This window comes from Prunus dulcis, chromosome 8, assembly GCF_902201215.1.
Source record: "Prunus dulcis chromosome 8, ALMONDv2, whole genome shotgun sequence".
Lineage (NCBI taxonomy): Eukaryota > Viridiplantae > Streptophyta > Magnoliopsida > Rosales > Rosaceae > Prunus > Prunus dulcis.
The window spans coordinates 8,829,971-8,842,844 of NC_047657.1; the positions used below are offsets into that span (position 1 = coordinate 8,829,971).

Genomic DNA, 12,874 nt, shown 5'->3' on the forward strand with positions numbered 1-12,874 from the left:
TCTCACGCATGATTTTTCATTCCGGGGATTAGAACTGATATTTCATCTATTTCATTGATTAGCTTTCATGGGTAAGTGGTATTATTGTGTTGACTGTTGCAGATTGTTTGCAATTACAAGTTCACAACAAATAAAGATTTTATTTGTCAACCTGAGCCACCCATAGCGTGCACAGCAGATTTGTTTGCTGCATTAAAAGAAAATTCCTTATTTCCTCATCAACAGTACCAAACTGGATTTTTATTGTTTCTAAATATAGCATATAAAGCTGTGAAAGTAATTCCTTCTTCTTTACTTGTATTGTGAGTTGGTATTGAAGAGACACAGTAGAGCATAATATACATCAATGGCAAAGCCTTGCAAAGTAGTGCATGGAGAGACGTTCATGGAGGAGATCCTATCAAGACTGCCTCCTAAATCTCTTATGTGATTCACTCGATAATAAACCATCCATCGTTGGTGGTAACTCCGGCACTTGACAACGTATCCTCCACCTCCACATGTCCTTTTCAAGCTCTATGCTTCCTTAGGTTGGTCGCCGGACATCAACATCTACAAGGACAAATAGTATTTTCACTACTTAATCTTCCAAATGATGACTTGTTGAATGATAACCTAGCTTGGTTGTGTTGTTGAGGATCTTCATTTTCTGCCTTCTATGGGTCTATACACTAGAGGCCAAGGCCAAATCATTGAGGTTGAGCAATATAGCTGTGTAGGAATTGCAAGTCATTGTGACGGCATCTTTCTTCTATTTCTGAAGACACCCACTTTTTCTACAACCCACCAATAAAAGAATTTGAAATTCTTTCAGAAGACAGGATTTGGCTATGATCCCAAAACTATGTCCTACAAAGTGGTTCGCATTCTATATTGTGGTGAAGAACAATATGGCGAGCGTATGGTTATTAATCCTGCCAAAGTCGATCGGCATGTACACATTGAACAGTTACGGTTCTTCGAGAATGACTCTTTTGAAAACGGAAACTACTAGATTTTGCCCTGAACATATCCAAACATGCTTCAAAGGAATTTTTTTACTGGAATGGAGTTGAGCAACGCAAGGAATAATTCCCAGACGAACGACATAGATGCGCGGGCGATTTGCTTAGGTATATGGTTATATGCTTTGATTCGGGGTGATAAGGTCTTTCGTTGTGTGAAGCCTCCGGATGGTTACAACATGATCCCCTTTCAGCGCAAACAGCTTGCAGTGTGGAATGAAGAATCCATCGCACTCTTTAAGGTTTGTGGTGCCATTTTTGAAATATGGGTGATGGATGACTTGTTGCTTGACGCTCAAGCATCCTCTGGGACAAAATGCTTCACCTCTAATGAGCTCCCACCGGACATCTATCCAAATGTAATGTTGTTTTGGAACAGCCAAGAGGTTCTTATGATTGCCACAGATGGACGTATTGTCTCCTACAATGCCGGGATGGGAAATGTTAAGTATCTTCCCCTCAAGACCACTGCTTGCCACTACAGTGGAAGCAATGTTGTGCAAGCCGTTGATTGTGTGAATAGTATAGTTTCAGTCAAAAGAGGCAACAAGCTTGAGTTGGGAGCAAACATAGGTCTACGTCTACCAATATAGTTTTGTTTGTTGATTGTTTGTACTATATATATTCAGGTTGTGTTCACTGTTCTTATGCGCAGAACGTAGAGAGCTTTTCGAGCTTAGTTTCCATACCAGAAAGTACATTATTAGGCTCGTTTGAAGCACTCATACCATTTTGGCTATTTGATTCTCTCACTAGTGATGTAAACCTGTCTATCAGACTTTACGATGCGTGTGAACAAAGGAAATAAACTTGGGACTCGGACAAAAATCAGAAATTGTAAATCTACATACACCAATTCCTGTGTCTGGATAACAAAATCAAGAAATTTGAAAATTCCACGTGGGAAAAAATATGAAATTTGGAGGTCATAAATTCCAAGTTTAAATTCTATATAATAAAAGTCTATTCCGTTTGACCAAAAAAAAAAAAAACTAACAAAAAATCACTTTACTTGCTTAAAAAAAGTATTTTAGACAAAAGGAAAAACCAAGAAAAAGGATTTTAGTAAGAAAAATAAGCAAAAGAGTGCAATGTGGGTAGCTTTGGTAACCATCGTTAGCTGAAATTTTTCTCTTTTTAAGGTAAATCATGTGCATCCCAGACTGTTCTATTTGCCGGTATTAGTAATTTCTCACTTAATCGATGTCTTATTGTTTATTATATACACGAGGACTTTATGTCAATTTCAAAGGCACACCGACCTACCCTTCTGTTAATTTCTAGCTTCTTCATCTATGGTACCACCTGCAACAACTATTTTTGGTGTCAAAGTCTTACCACTCAAAACGATATGGGTTTCAGATAAGAACAATTGTCTGCAAAAGCAGGAGCAGATCATGACCATCATGGCCAGGAAAAGTGAATGGTGGAAGCTTCTTTGGCATTGGAAAAGAGGTTTCAAGCTTAGCCCTTAACATTTCCTTGGCATTTGACTTACAGATAGAATAGACAAACACTTATTCAAAGCTTTCGATTACAATCTATCAAAGAGGGGGGGAGAAAAAGAATTACGGTGGAACACAAGAATCATGACAAAAGTCAAAGGCGAAAATTCCAGCAGTTCGGCATTCGCCAAGCATCGCAATAGTAACAGAAAAGGAATGCTTCCAAATTCAAAGCCAAATTGACTTTAGTACCTGATTCGAAATGTACTTTTGGTGAAATCACACCCCATATATGCAGCAGTAGCGTAGTTATCAGCTAATGAAATATATTCAACTGTCCAATAAGGAGACCGAGTTGTTATTTTACTCATGCTACAAAATACTACAGAAGACTAGGGTTTTATTCCAGTTTGATGGTGAAAAAAATGGTATTCATGTAACACTCATTAAATAACACGACTGGTTTGTCAAACAGAAAAATTTCTAATGAACCGCCAAAAGTACAAAATAATAAATGCCTGGAGTTCCACTTCTAGCAGCCATCTATGCAAGTGACAGATCTCCAGCAGGAATTGATCTCTTGACAAGCTTAGCCCATGATTCATTGGTTTCGGTTATGACCTTAAGCGCAAAATCCTGTTCATGACAAGAAATGTTTTTAAAATTAGATATAAGGAACACTAATCACACACACACAGATCATAATCTAATGTTTGGCATTATATTTGTTTTATGCTTATTAAAGAAAAGTAAATAAAGAAGGTAATATGGGACAAAAAGCCTTATGCTACTGCCTAGTTGCTGCAACAGTACCAAACCACACTATAAAAGAATTTCCAGCAATAAGTGATAACAAGCAATAGAACGGAGTTGGAACATCAATAATTGAGTTATAGGGAAAAATGACCCGATAAAGAACTCCATAGCCTAAAATTTCTGAAAATGCTGCATCAAACTAAAAGCCTCTTAAAAGAATAACTATATATACTAGGATTAGCAGCCCTCACATCCTAGCCCTTGATTACTTACATAACTAAGTAATCCTAACCCTCCAAAATACTCACATGGCCGTCAAATGACTACTTATAAAAGTGTAGAAGCATAACTATCATTTTCGAAATTAAATAAAAATAAAATTCAAACAAAACAAATAAAAGACAAGGAAACAACTAAAACCATAAACTAAATAGATCACAAGCCAAGTTAGCTAGCTGACCCACTTAGTCTTGGAAAGCCTTGTAGATGCTCCCGCATCAAATCCACCAGGTTGGGAAAAACTTGACTGCCATAAGAAAGCTGCCAGAACTTCAGTAAGGATCACGTATGTTGGCTTGCCTTCCAATCCAAATTATCTCCTGCTTGCAACTTTCCATCGAAGATAGCAAACTTCAATTTTAATTGCTTTGGTAAAGGTTGTCCAAGTATTATCTCTAATGTCATTGACTAAACCCATCTGGACTTTTGGGCTCGAAACTGAATACTTCCCATCCAAACAAAGAGATACTTGGAATATCGGCTCATTTTAAACCATTACATTCATTCTCAATTATCAATCTTGAAACCCGTTATTTCTTGACATCAATTTTCTCCTGAGTTAGATGATCACCCAAACTCTTGACAATCACAAACTAAAAATTCAACCCCGATAAAATCAACACATTCAGAAGTATTATTATCTAAAAAATTCATCCGGTCCTGGGAATTTAGGGTTATGAGCTTATCTTCAATGATGTCTTCAAGAATTTCTTGCACTAGCTTCCTTCAAAAGTTTTTCAACACCAACTTCTTTTTTACTCACCAAAATATTTTGTCAAAAGTTCTAACCCCAAACAAACTTTGCAATCATCTTATGAACAACAATTAAATACTGGCACGGATATCTAGAATAATAAGAAAACCCATCATATTCCAAGTCATCCAAAATTTCATCAACGAAACATTCGACTTATACTTAACTGGTTGCCAAACTCATTCAACGATATCATAAACCATACCTGAATAACCAAAACTAACTGTCTGCTATGATCCCGATATTCTTGGTTTCTAGCATCATGAAGGGGTTTTCTTCATATTCTTCACAACCTTCATCCTTAAAACCACCTTCTGATATGTCCAAGGAGTTGCAATTGCCTTCTGGAATCTATGCACGGGCTTCCACAGGTTCCTGTCATTGAAGAGCTTGTATCACTCTTCCCAAATCTTCAATCATACGCCACAGCTCAGCCATCTCTGTTGTTGGGCTTGGTTTCCTCATCAACAACCTCCACTATGTCCAACCAAAGTGTAGACCTAGGTTACAAATCCTCTTGAAAGAGTATTTAGACTAGGGTTACAGCAGCCCTAGCATCCTACCCCTTGCATACTAATAACTACTTAATCATGCCCCTCCAAAATACTTACACTCACACAACGATCAGATGAGTGCTTGAAAGGACTAGGAGTATAACCATCATTTGTCAAACTAAATAAAACATAAAACTCAAAAAAGACAAATAAAAGACAAGGAAACAACTAAAACCCTAAACTAAGTATAACCCAAGCCAAGTTGGCCACATAGTCTTGGAAAGCCCTGTAGATTCTCCTGCATCAGAAGGTCAAGCCCAAAGGACTGAGACAGATCGTGTAGAACTACAGCTTTCACAACCTATTTAAAATGCCAGGTATATTGTCCTACCTGTCATGACTACTACACTAATTCCACATTGATGTATGAGTTGACACCTGAAATAACTGTCCAGCAAAGGCTGTTGGATTTACAATCATGTTTCGAATGCCTTCATGTTGTGGGACATCATGTGGAATTCTGTTTGAAGCATGCCCTATTGCTCAATATTGACTCCAGCAAACAAGTCAAACGAAATAAAAAACAAATAAATACACTGCAACGGAAACGAGTATCTCTGCCACCCCCAGTCCCACTGCCTGGTTTTGAAGTCAACTCTTGATACAGTCAACATTTGACATGAATTATGCTTTTACATATGCAATTATTGAAGACTTTACAATCCAAAATTAGATTGTACTTAGACAAATGCATTTTCTAAGCCCATCACTATATATATTGGAACAAAGAAACGGACTTTAAAACAGGAGTAGTCCTTCAATTACCTTAACCCTTTCCCCTTAACTAGTTTTGAACTCAAATCTTGTCATGCCTCCTTGCAACACTTGCATTTGGCAAGGAGGACTATGCTACTAGGTCATAAGGTCATTGGTAACTGGTGACTGAATCATTAAAGGAACCAACCATGCAAAATAAAAAGAAGCAAAAATAATATAAAGAAAGACTCTTGATAATAGCAACTTGGCAACCTAGATAAAATTAGAAAATAGAAAGAAAAGAAAAAGAAAAAAAAAACAACCAATAGTATTCAAATAAATTCAAGGATAGCAATTGAAAGATAACTGTAAAATTACCTTGTTTGCAGCTTTGTTGCCAAGACCAAACTTGTTAGCAGGCTTTCCATCAGGGATCTTGTAGTCTCTAAACCAGTCCCTTATTGCAGTGAGAGTCCCCTGAAGTAATCCATAGCATTAAGCCCCACAGGTTTTGGCACTTTTTACCGTAATTATTCTTTTTCGAGCAATTTATTAATGTCCAAGTACAAATGTTAATGTGGCTAACGGATTCATTCTGCATAAAGTAAGATCTGATAGGGGTGAACGTGATCTTATGTACAACAAAAAGCGTTTGTCTTCTACAAGAATATTTATCCTCTTTTTTTGTAAAGAACATGTATCACCATTTTCATTTTAGCGTAAGCGCCCGCCATAGTTACCCACTCTGCTCAAAAGAGAGGGTAGACTTATATCCATTTCTCATACAGTAATCATAAGAATTTAAAAATTCAAAACAACTAAAACAATAAATACACATTAATCAAGGTTTCTATGTTTGGTGAGTGCGTAATTGGGAAATCTGTTAGTGTTTGGTTAACAAGCAGTACATACCGGAAAATGCTTCTCAACATCATCAATGTCATTGACAAGAGAAGCTTTGGGATCATCCAATGAAATTGCAACAATTTTCCAGTCAAGTTCCCCTTCATCAATCATAGCTAATGCAGCCAAGGGCTTTACTTTGAGAACCTCGCCAATCTTTCTCCGACTTTCGCCTATCTCGACAACATCAACTACAATTTGTAGCAAAAATAACGGTTTTAAATTAGGGTTTAGATGACACACCAAAAAAAAAAAAAAACAAAGGTTTTAAATTTCCTTTAGGTAACACTCAGCTAGGACAGAAATTGGCAAAAACGGATAAGTAGTCATACCTGGATCATTATCCCCAAATGCTCCTTCAACTTCACTATTAGCAAGGGATGGGTCTTCCCATGTTTGTGGAAGCAATCCATAATTCCAATTAATATTGTAGCTGAGAAGGATTATAAAGTTACTACCAAAAGATAACTTCAGGGAATTTTATTATATGATAAAATCTAGATCGTGCACACACTATCTGTGCAATGTGATGGTGGTTGCAGTAGAAAAAGAGAGTATGCTTTACACCAACATATATGTATGTATGCTCTCAAAGTGAGAAGAGTAATTGATCAAATCCATGGCCATTAGATATGTAAGATGAAAGGAGTAAGTTGGATGAGGGGTAATGTGTAATTATTACAATAACCTTAGTTTTAAATCATATTATTGAAATTGTTTAATGGAAGTGGGGGATAGTCAACATTTCCCATATGTGATTCCCAGCAGGGTTTGCGTGTGTAATGTGATGGGGTTACAGCATGAAGAAAGAAAGATTTGTTGAATGAGGGTGGATTGGTTGGAACTTGGAAGTGGGCTAATGGGTAACTACTAGATTATGTGAGTAATGTGATGACGTTTCAATAGGGAGAAATAAAGTAAGATTAGTGGGATGGGACTCACTACTATAGGAAGAAAGTTTACGCTTGATATATATTGTTGGCCATTTCCTAAATTCTTAAACTTTTGAAAGAGGTCCTGGATTCAGTCCCCATTCCCTTTTTTTTTCTTGGTTTGCAGGTTGCAGGATGGGGATACACTTATATGTTTCAAGAGCTCCTTGCACTTGTATGCCTCTCCACATGCAAAATGGGGCTGCATCTACACGCTTGATATAGATTATTGTCCCTTACCTTAAAAAATAAACGATGGAGCACCAAAAACAACTAAACTTACATATCAAACTGTTTCTGTGTGCATCTATCAGGCCAAATAAACAAATAAAATCCGTGCATCTATGAAATTGAAAAACAAGAGATTATCTGCACCAACAGTGGCTTATCTTCTAATTCATGATGCTGCCTTGGCCAAAAATTAAACTTAATACAACAATAACATATTCAAGCACCAAGACAAGGACAAACATTATAATATAACCTTAGGAAAAGTAAAAACTAAATCTTACGGATAGTAACGAAGTTTTCCTTTCTTTGTATCCTGCTTTATCGGAGTGTGTGGCTCATCAGTAGCAATCTCCATCTTTGCACTCGATTCTTTGGGTATTTCAACCACAAAGTTGAATACACCATTACCCACTTGCAAAGGTATATCATGCCAAGGTGAAACCTATATTATATAAACCAACACGTTGTTTTAGCAGATTGAGATAAATGTCAACTTATAAGCGTGTAGAAACCCAACCATGTGCCTGGATACCGGGAATTTTAAATTCCTTTTACAATTGCATACACATATTCACTCTTTTAAATACAAGTTCGAACTAAGAAACACTCAGAGACAGTCAGAAGATAATCTCAAAATAAGAAAACACAAAACCATATTTCTACTACGATTACAAACAGGTAAATTATATCAGTCTGGAAACCTGAAAATTGAAAATAAAATTCAAATTTGAAAGAGAGAGACCTCAAAGAAGCAAATGATCTATGCCGTCTAAAATCAAAATCAATTCAAATATCTCATTTGAACATATAAAAATCCAAATGCCTCAGTAATGCATAAAAATGGTATTAAACCCCATTTATGAGGAGCTTCCACATTTTTCATTTCCCCTATTTTCTCGGAATCCAAACAAACAACAGAACAGAAGGATTCAACCGAAAATGGGAAAAAACCAAATTAACCTTTTGACCAACACGGTCGACGAAGAAGACTCGGTAGTCTAGGGTTTCGGGCTGCCCTTCCTCCTTGATCTGAACCTCGGGGTTGTAGATAGCTGTGCAAGCGAAGGACCTCCGGCACGACGAAGACAACGACGACGCTGCTCTTCTTCTGGTAAAGCAGAGGCTGGTGCTGTACGGCCCCTGCTTGGCAAGGAACGACGTCGTCTTGGAGAGCAAGCAGGACGTATTGGCGACGGTTAGCACTCTGGCGGTGGCCATGGCTTTTGATGCGAGAGAAAGAGAGAGTGATAGCTGACGACTGAAAGGAGTGTCAAAGCGATAGTGTGCTTAATTTGGGGTTTTATTCTTTATTTTTTTATTAATTTTTGTTTTGTTTTTTGTGCTTGGGCTTTTCAAACCACAGAACAAGTGGTAAGTTTGGATTGGCTGGTCTTCTGTATGTGTGTGTCAGTGAGTGACAGGGTGGAATGTGGACATGTTTGTGAAAAACGTCCGACGAATATAGGAGAATAACCGGGATCCGATCCGATTCAAGCCCCTTTTAGAGCAATTCTATCCATTTGTCCTTAGTCATGGCAAGGGTGGAGCTAGGGCAGCCACTGTTCACGTGAATAGTAGTTGCCCTTTCAAATAGTAATTTCTGTTTCCACCCGCTGCTCTGGCTAAGGGCAATTACTATTCATTTTTTTGTTTTTTCCTCATATTTTTTAATGAAAATAATTAATTTCGGTAATATTTTCAGATAAGATTTTCGGGTTCCTACGTGTCAAGACTATTCATAATCAGATAAAATTTCCGGATAAGATTTTTGGATTCAAATTTCGGATGAATTTCAAAGTTCAAATTTCAGATAAATTTTTGGGTTCAAATTTCGAATGAATTTAGGTTCAAATTTCAGATAAATTTGGGTTCAAATTTCAGATAAATTTCAAAATTCAAATTTCATACAAATTAGGTTTCAAATTTCGGAAGAATTTCAAATTTCAAATAAAATTTTCATCCAATAAAATCAAGCCACGTGGCATGTCTATCTTACCAAAATTTTCTATAAAATCAGAGTCTCAGCTCATACCTCTCACACCACATCATTCTATATTTTCATTTCTCAGAGTTTAGAATTCATACTTCATTCATTCTGAATGGAAGAATTTAAGAGATGCTTGGAGAAGCAAGAGAGAGAAACAAGAGAGAGAAACCATAGAGCAGATGAAGTCAATGAGTTGCAAAGACAAGTCAATGAGCAAGTTCTCATAGCAGTGGCTTTGCAAGAAGAAGAGAACCAAGGTCGCCGCCGTGGTTCACAAGTCGGCCGCCGCCGGAATGTGGAAAGACATAGGCATTCTCGGGGTAAGAATCTTTTGGAAGATTATTTTATCCCAACCTCTTTGTACTCTGATGTTGATTTTCGAAGGCGATTTAGAATGCAACCTCATTTGTTCAATAAAGTTATGCATGATATTTGCAATTATGATGCATACTTTGTTCAAAAGTGTGATGCTGCTGGGGTTTTGGGGCTTCTTCCTGAGCAAAAGCTTACAGCTGTTATACGAATGTTGGCGTATGGAGCATCTGCTGATCAGGTGGATGAGATTGCCCGGATGGGGAAGTTCACTACGTTGGAGGCTTTGGTAAGATTTTGTCAAGCTGTTGAAGGGACTACCTACGTAGACCTACTCCCAGGGACCTCCAACGGCTTCTACAAAAAGCCGAAGCTCGAGGATTCCCTGGAATGATTGGTAGCATCGACTGCATGCACTGGCAATGGAAGGCAATGAAGATTAATGATCGCATAGATGGTTTGGTTATGTTTTATTTAGTTATGGTTAGGTTGTGTTGTATTTTTTTTTATTATGGTTTGATTGTGGTTGGTTATTATTATTGTGCCTTGTATTTTTATTTTTATTTTTATTATGTATGGTTTGAAGTATGGAATATGTTGAATAAAAAGGTAATTTATTGAATGCTTTGTTTATTAAATAACGAAATGTAATACAAGTCATTACGAATTACTACTAAAATAAAATACATGAATTACAACAACTTTAATAGAAAACAACTAAAATACAAATACATAAAAGATATGCTAACTAATTTAATGGTTTCCATCATTTAACCAATCCGTGTTGCTAGGCCCATCATCCCGAAAAAGTCTTCTTCTCATAACATCCCTTCGTTCTAGCTTCCAAAATTGTTTTGTTTCAGGGGACATATGACTTGTATCCATTGCCATGGTTTCCCGATCCGTCTTGTCCATATCTTTTTTGCGCAAATACTCCCTTTCTCGTGCATACTCAGCTTGAAGGGCCAACTCGTGATCTTGGCGTTTTTGCTCCATTTCTATTCTTATGCCGTTTTGCCTTGCAATTTCCTCCAAAAATTGTGAATTTTGATTGCTTGAATTACCCGCTTTCTTTGCCTTCGCGGCCTTTCAGCCAATGGGCCTCGGCTCCTTTTCGATGGGTGAGTCTTGACTCATAGGAGAATCGAGAGGTGAATCCGATGTCATTGAATCACTGAGTGGCGTCTCGTTTAACACAACGGCGGGACCCGTCGGAATAATTATGAAGCGTTTGCAATATTTCACCACCTCCCAACATTCATGATGGTTGAAACTTTTTTTGCCACCCCCGGTTGCACCAAACCACATTTGTGCTTGAATCATCTATTTAACAAAAAAATGGAAATGCAATAAATATTTAAAATATATTGGATATGCAAGAAATATTAACAACATATTGAAAATGCAAGCAATATTAACAAAATATTGAAAATGCAAGCAATATTAACAACATATTGAAAATGCAAGCAATATTAACAAAATATTAACAACATATTGAAAATGCAAGCAATATTAACAAAATATTGAAAATGCAAGCAATATTAACAAAATATATACAACATATTGAAAATGCAAGCAATATGAACAAAATATTGAAAATGCAAGCAATATTAACAAAATATATATATTAGGAGATTAAACTTAATAAAACAAAAATTATAAAATACTTACCTTGTTAGTAAGATTTTCCCCGCTTCTATAGTTGTCCATCGCTTTTGTTAGGGCATTTCTCCATTTTCCCAACTCTTTATTGAGAATTTTCCACCTACTGGATAATGTCATCTCCGTACGAGTAGACCCCGGAATTTTTTCACAAAATTCGGCATGAATTTTTTTTCACATATGAAAAAATTTCATTTCATTGCCGGACACGGGACAATGACAAATTTGGAGCCAAGCCTCACACAAGGAAACATCTTCCATTGTGCTCCAAGTCCCTCCGGTTTCGATAGAAGAAGCCATAAAAATATGAAATCAAAATGCTAGATGAAAAAGAGGAAAATGTTGAATAAAAAGAGTGAATAATAGTAGAAGTATAATGAAATGTAAGAGTATTGGTGTTGAAAGTGAAAGGTATTGATAGGTATTTATAGAAAAAAAAAAAATCAGAATTTTTTAGAATTTTAAAAAAAAATTTACGATTTTTTTTCATATTTTTTTTGCCCAAAAAAGCCTCAGCCGTTGGATTAATTTGGAGAAGCAAATTGGAAGGCTGGGGAGGCGACACGTGGCAGCGTACCGTTGGCGTCAGCGTGACGCGAGGCTGACGTCGGCAAAACGCGAGCTGGACCTCGGGCTGGTCTCGCCTTCGTGCTGGCCCGAGTTGGTGGGTCCCACACCACCCCCGGGCCTGGGCTGCACGCTGGAGCGAATTTTTTTTTTCCTACCCTCGCCTCGGGCTGGGCTCCCTCGTTGGAGCTGCTCTTAGCCATGGCAAGGGGGGGAGTTAGGGCAGCCACTATTCACGTGAATAGTGGTTGCCCTTGCAAATAGTATTTTGTGTTTCCACCCATTGCCATGGCTAAGGGCAATTACTATTCATTTTTTTATTTTTTTCACAAATTTTTTAATAAAAATAATTAATTTAGATAATATTTTTGGGTTCGTATTCATATCTCAATCGGATAAAATTTTGGTATTTATAGAAAAAAAAAAGTATTTTTTGGGTTTTTTTTATAAAAAAAATTCAATTTTTTTATTTTTTTATTGCACAAAAATTGGCTGCCGTTGGATTGGAGAAAAAAATCTGATCGGAGAGCCCAGAGTGCGACACGTGGACTTTTAGTGGTACTGTAGCGCCAGACACTGTAGCATCACAGTAGCACTGCGGCACTGTAGCAATGACGTCAGCACCAAAACGAGGGCTAGAGCTCGGGCCAACCTTGCCCTCGAGCCAGCCCAGGTTGCTGGGTCCCACCTTGCGCTCGGGCCTGGGCTGTGCGCTGGAACACCTTTTTTTTTTTTTTTTTCCTCCCGTAGCCTCGGGCTGGGCTGTGCCGCTGGAGTTGGTCTTAGGAGGCC

General features: G+C 37.5%; 1 protein-coding gene across 1 annotated transcript; it reads right to left on the bottom strand.

The window, feature by feature from the left end:
- Positions 1-2,702: 2,702 nt before the first annotated feature.
- LOC117637094 (soluble inorganic pyrophosphatase 6, chloroplastic) lies at positions 2,703-8,831 on the bottom strand. Its single transcript, XM_034371877.1, has 6 exons — positions 8,515-8,831; positions 7,836-7,996; positions 6,724-6,824; positions 6,401-6,582; positions 5,867-5,965; positions 2,703-3,085 (listed from the first exon to the last, which is right to left on the bottom strand). The coding sequence occupies exons 1-6, from the start codon at positions 8,770-8,772 to the stop codon at positions 2,993-2,995; spliced, it is 894 nt and encodes a 297-aa protein (XP_034227768.1). The 5' UTR covers positions 8,773-8,831; the 3' UTR covers positions 2,703-2,992.
- Positions 8,832-12,874: the final 4,043 nt, after the last annotated feature.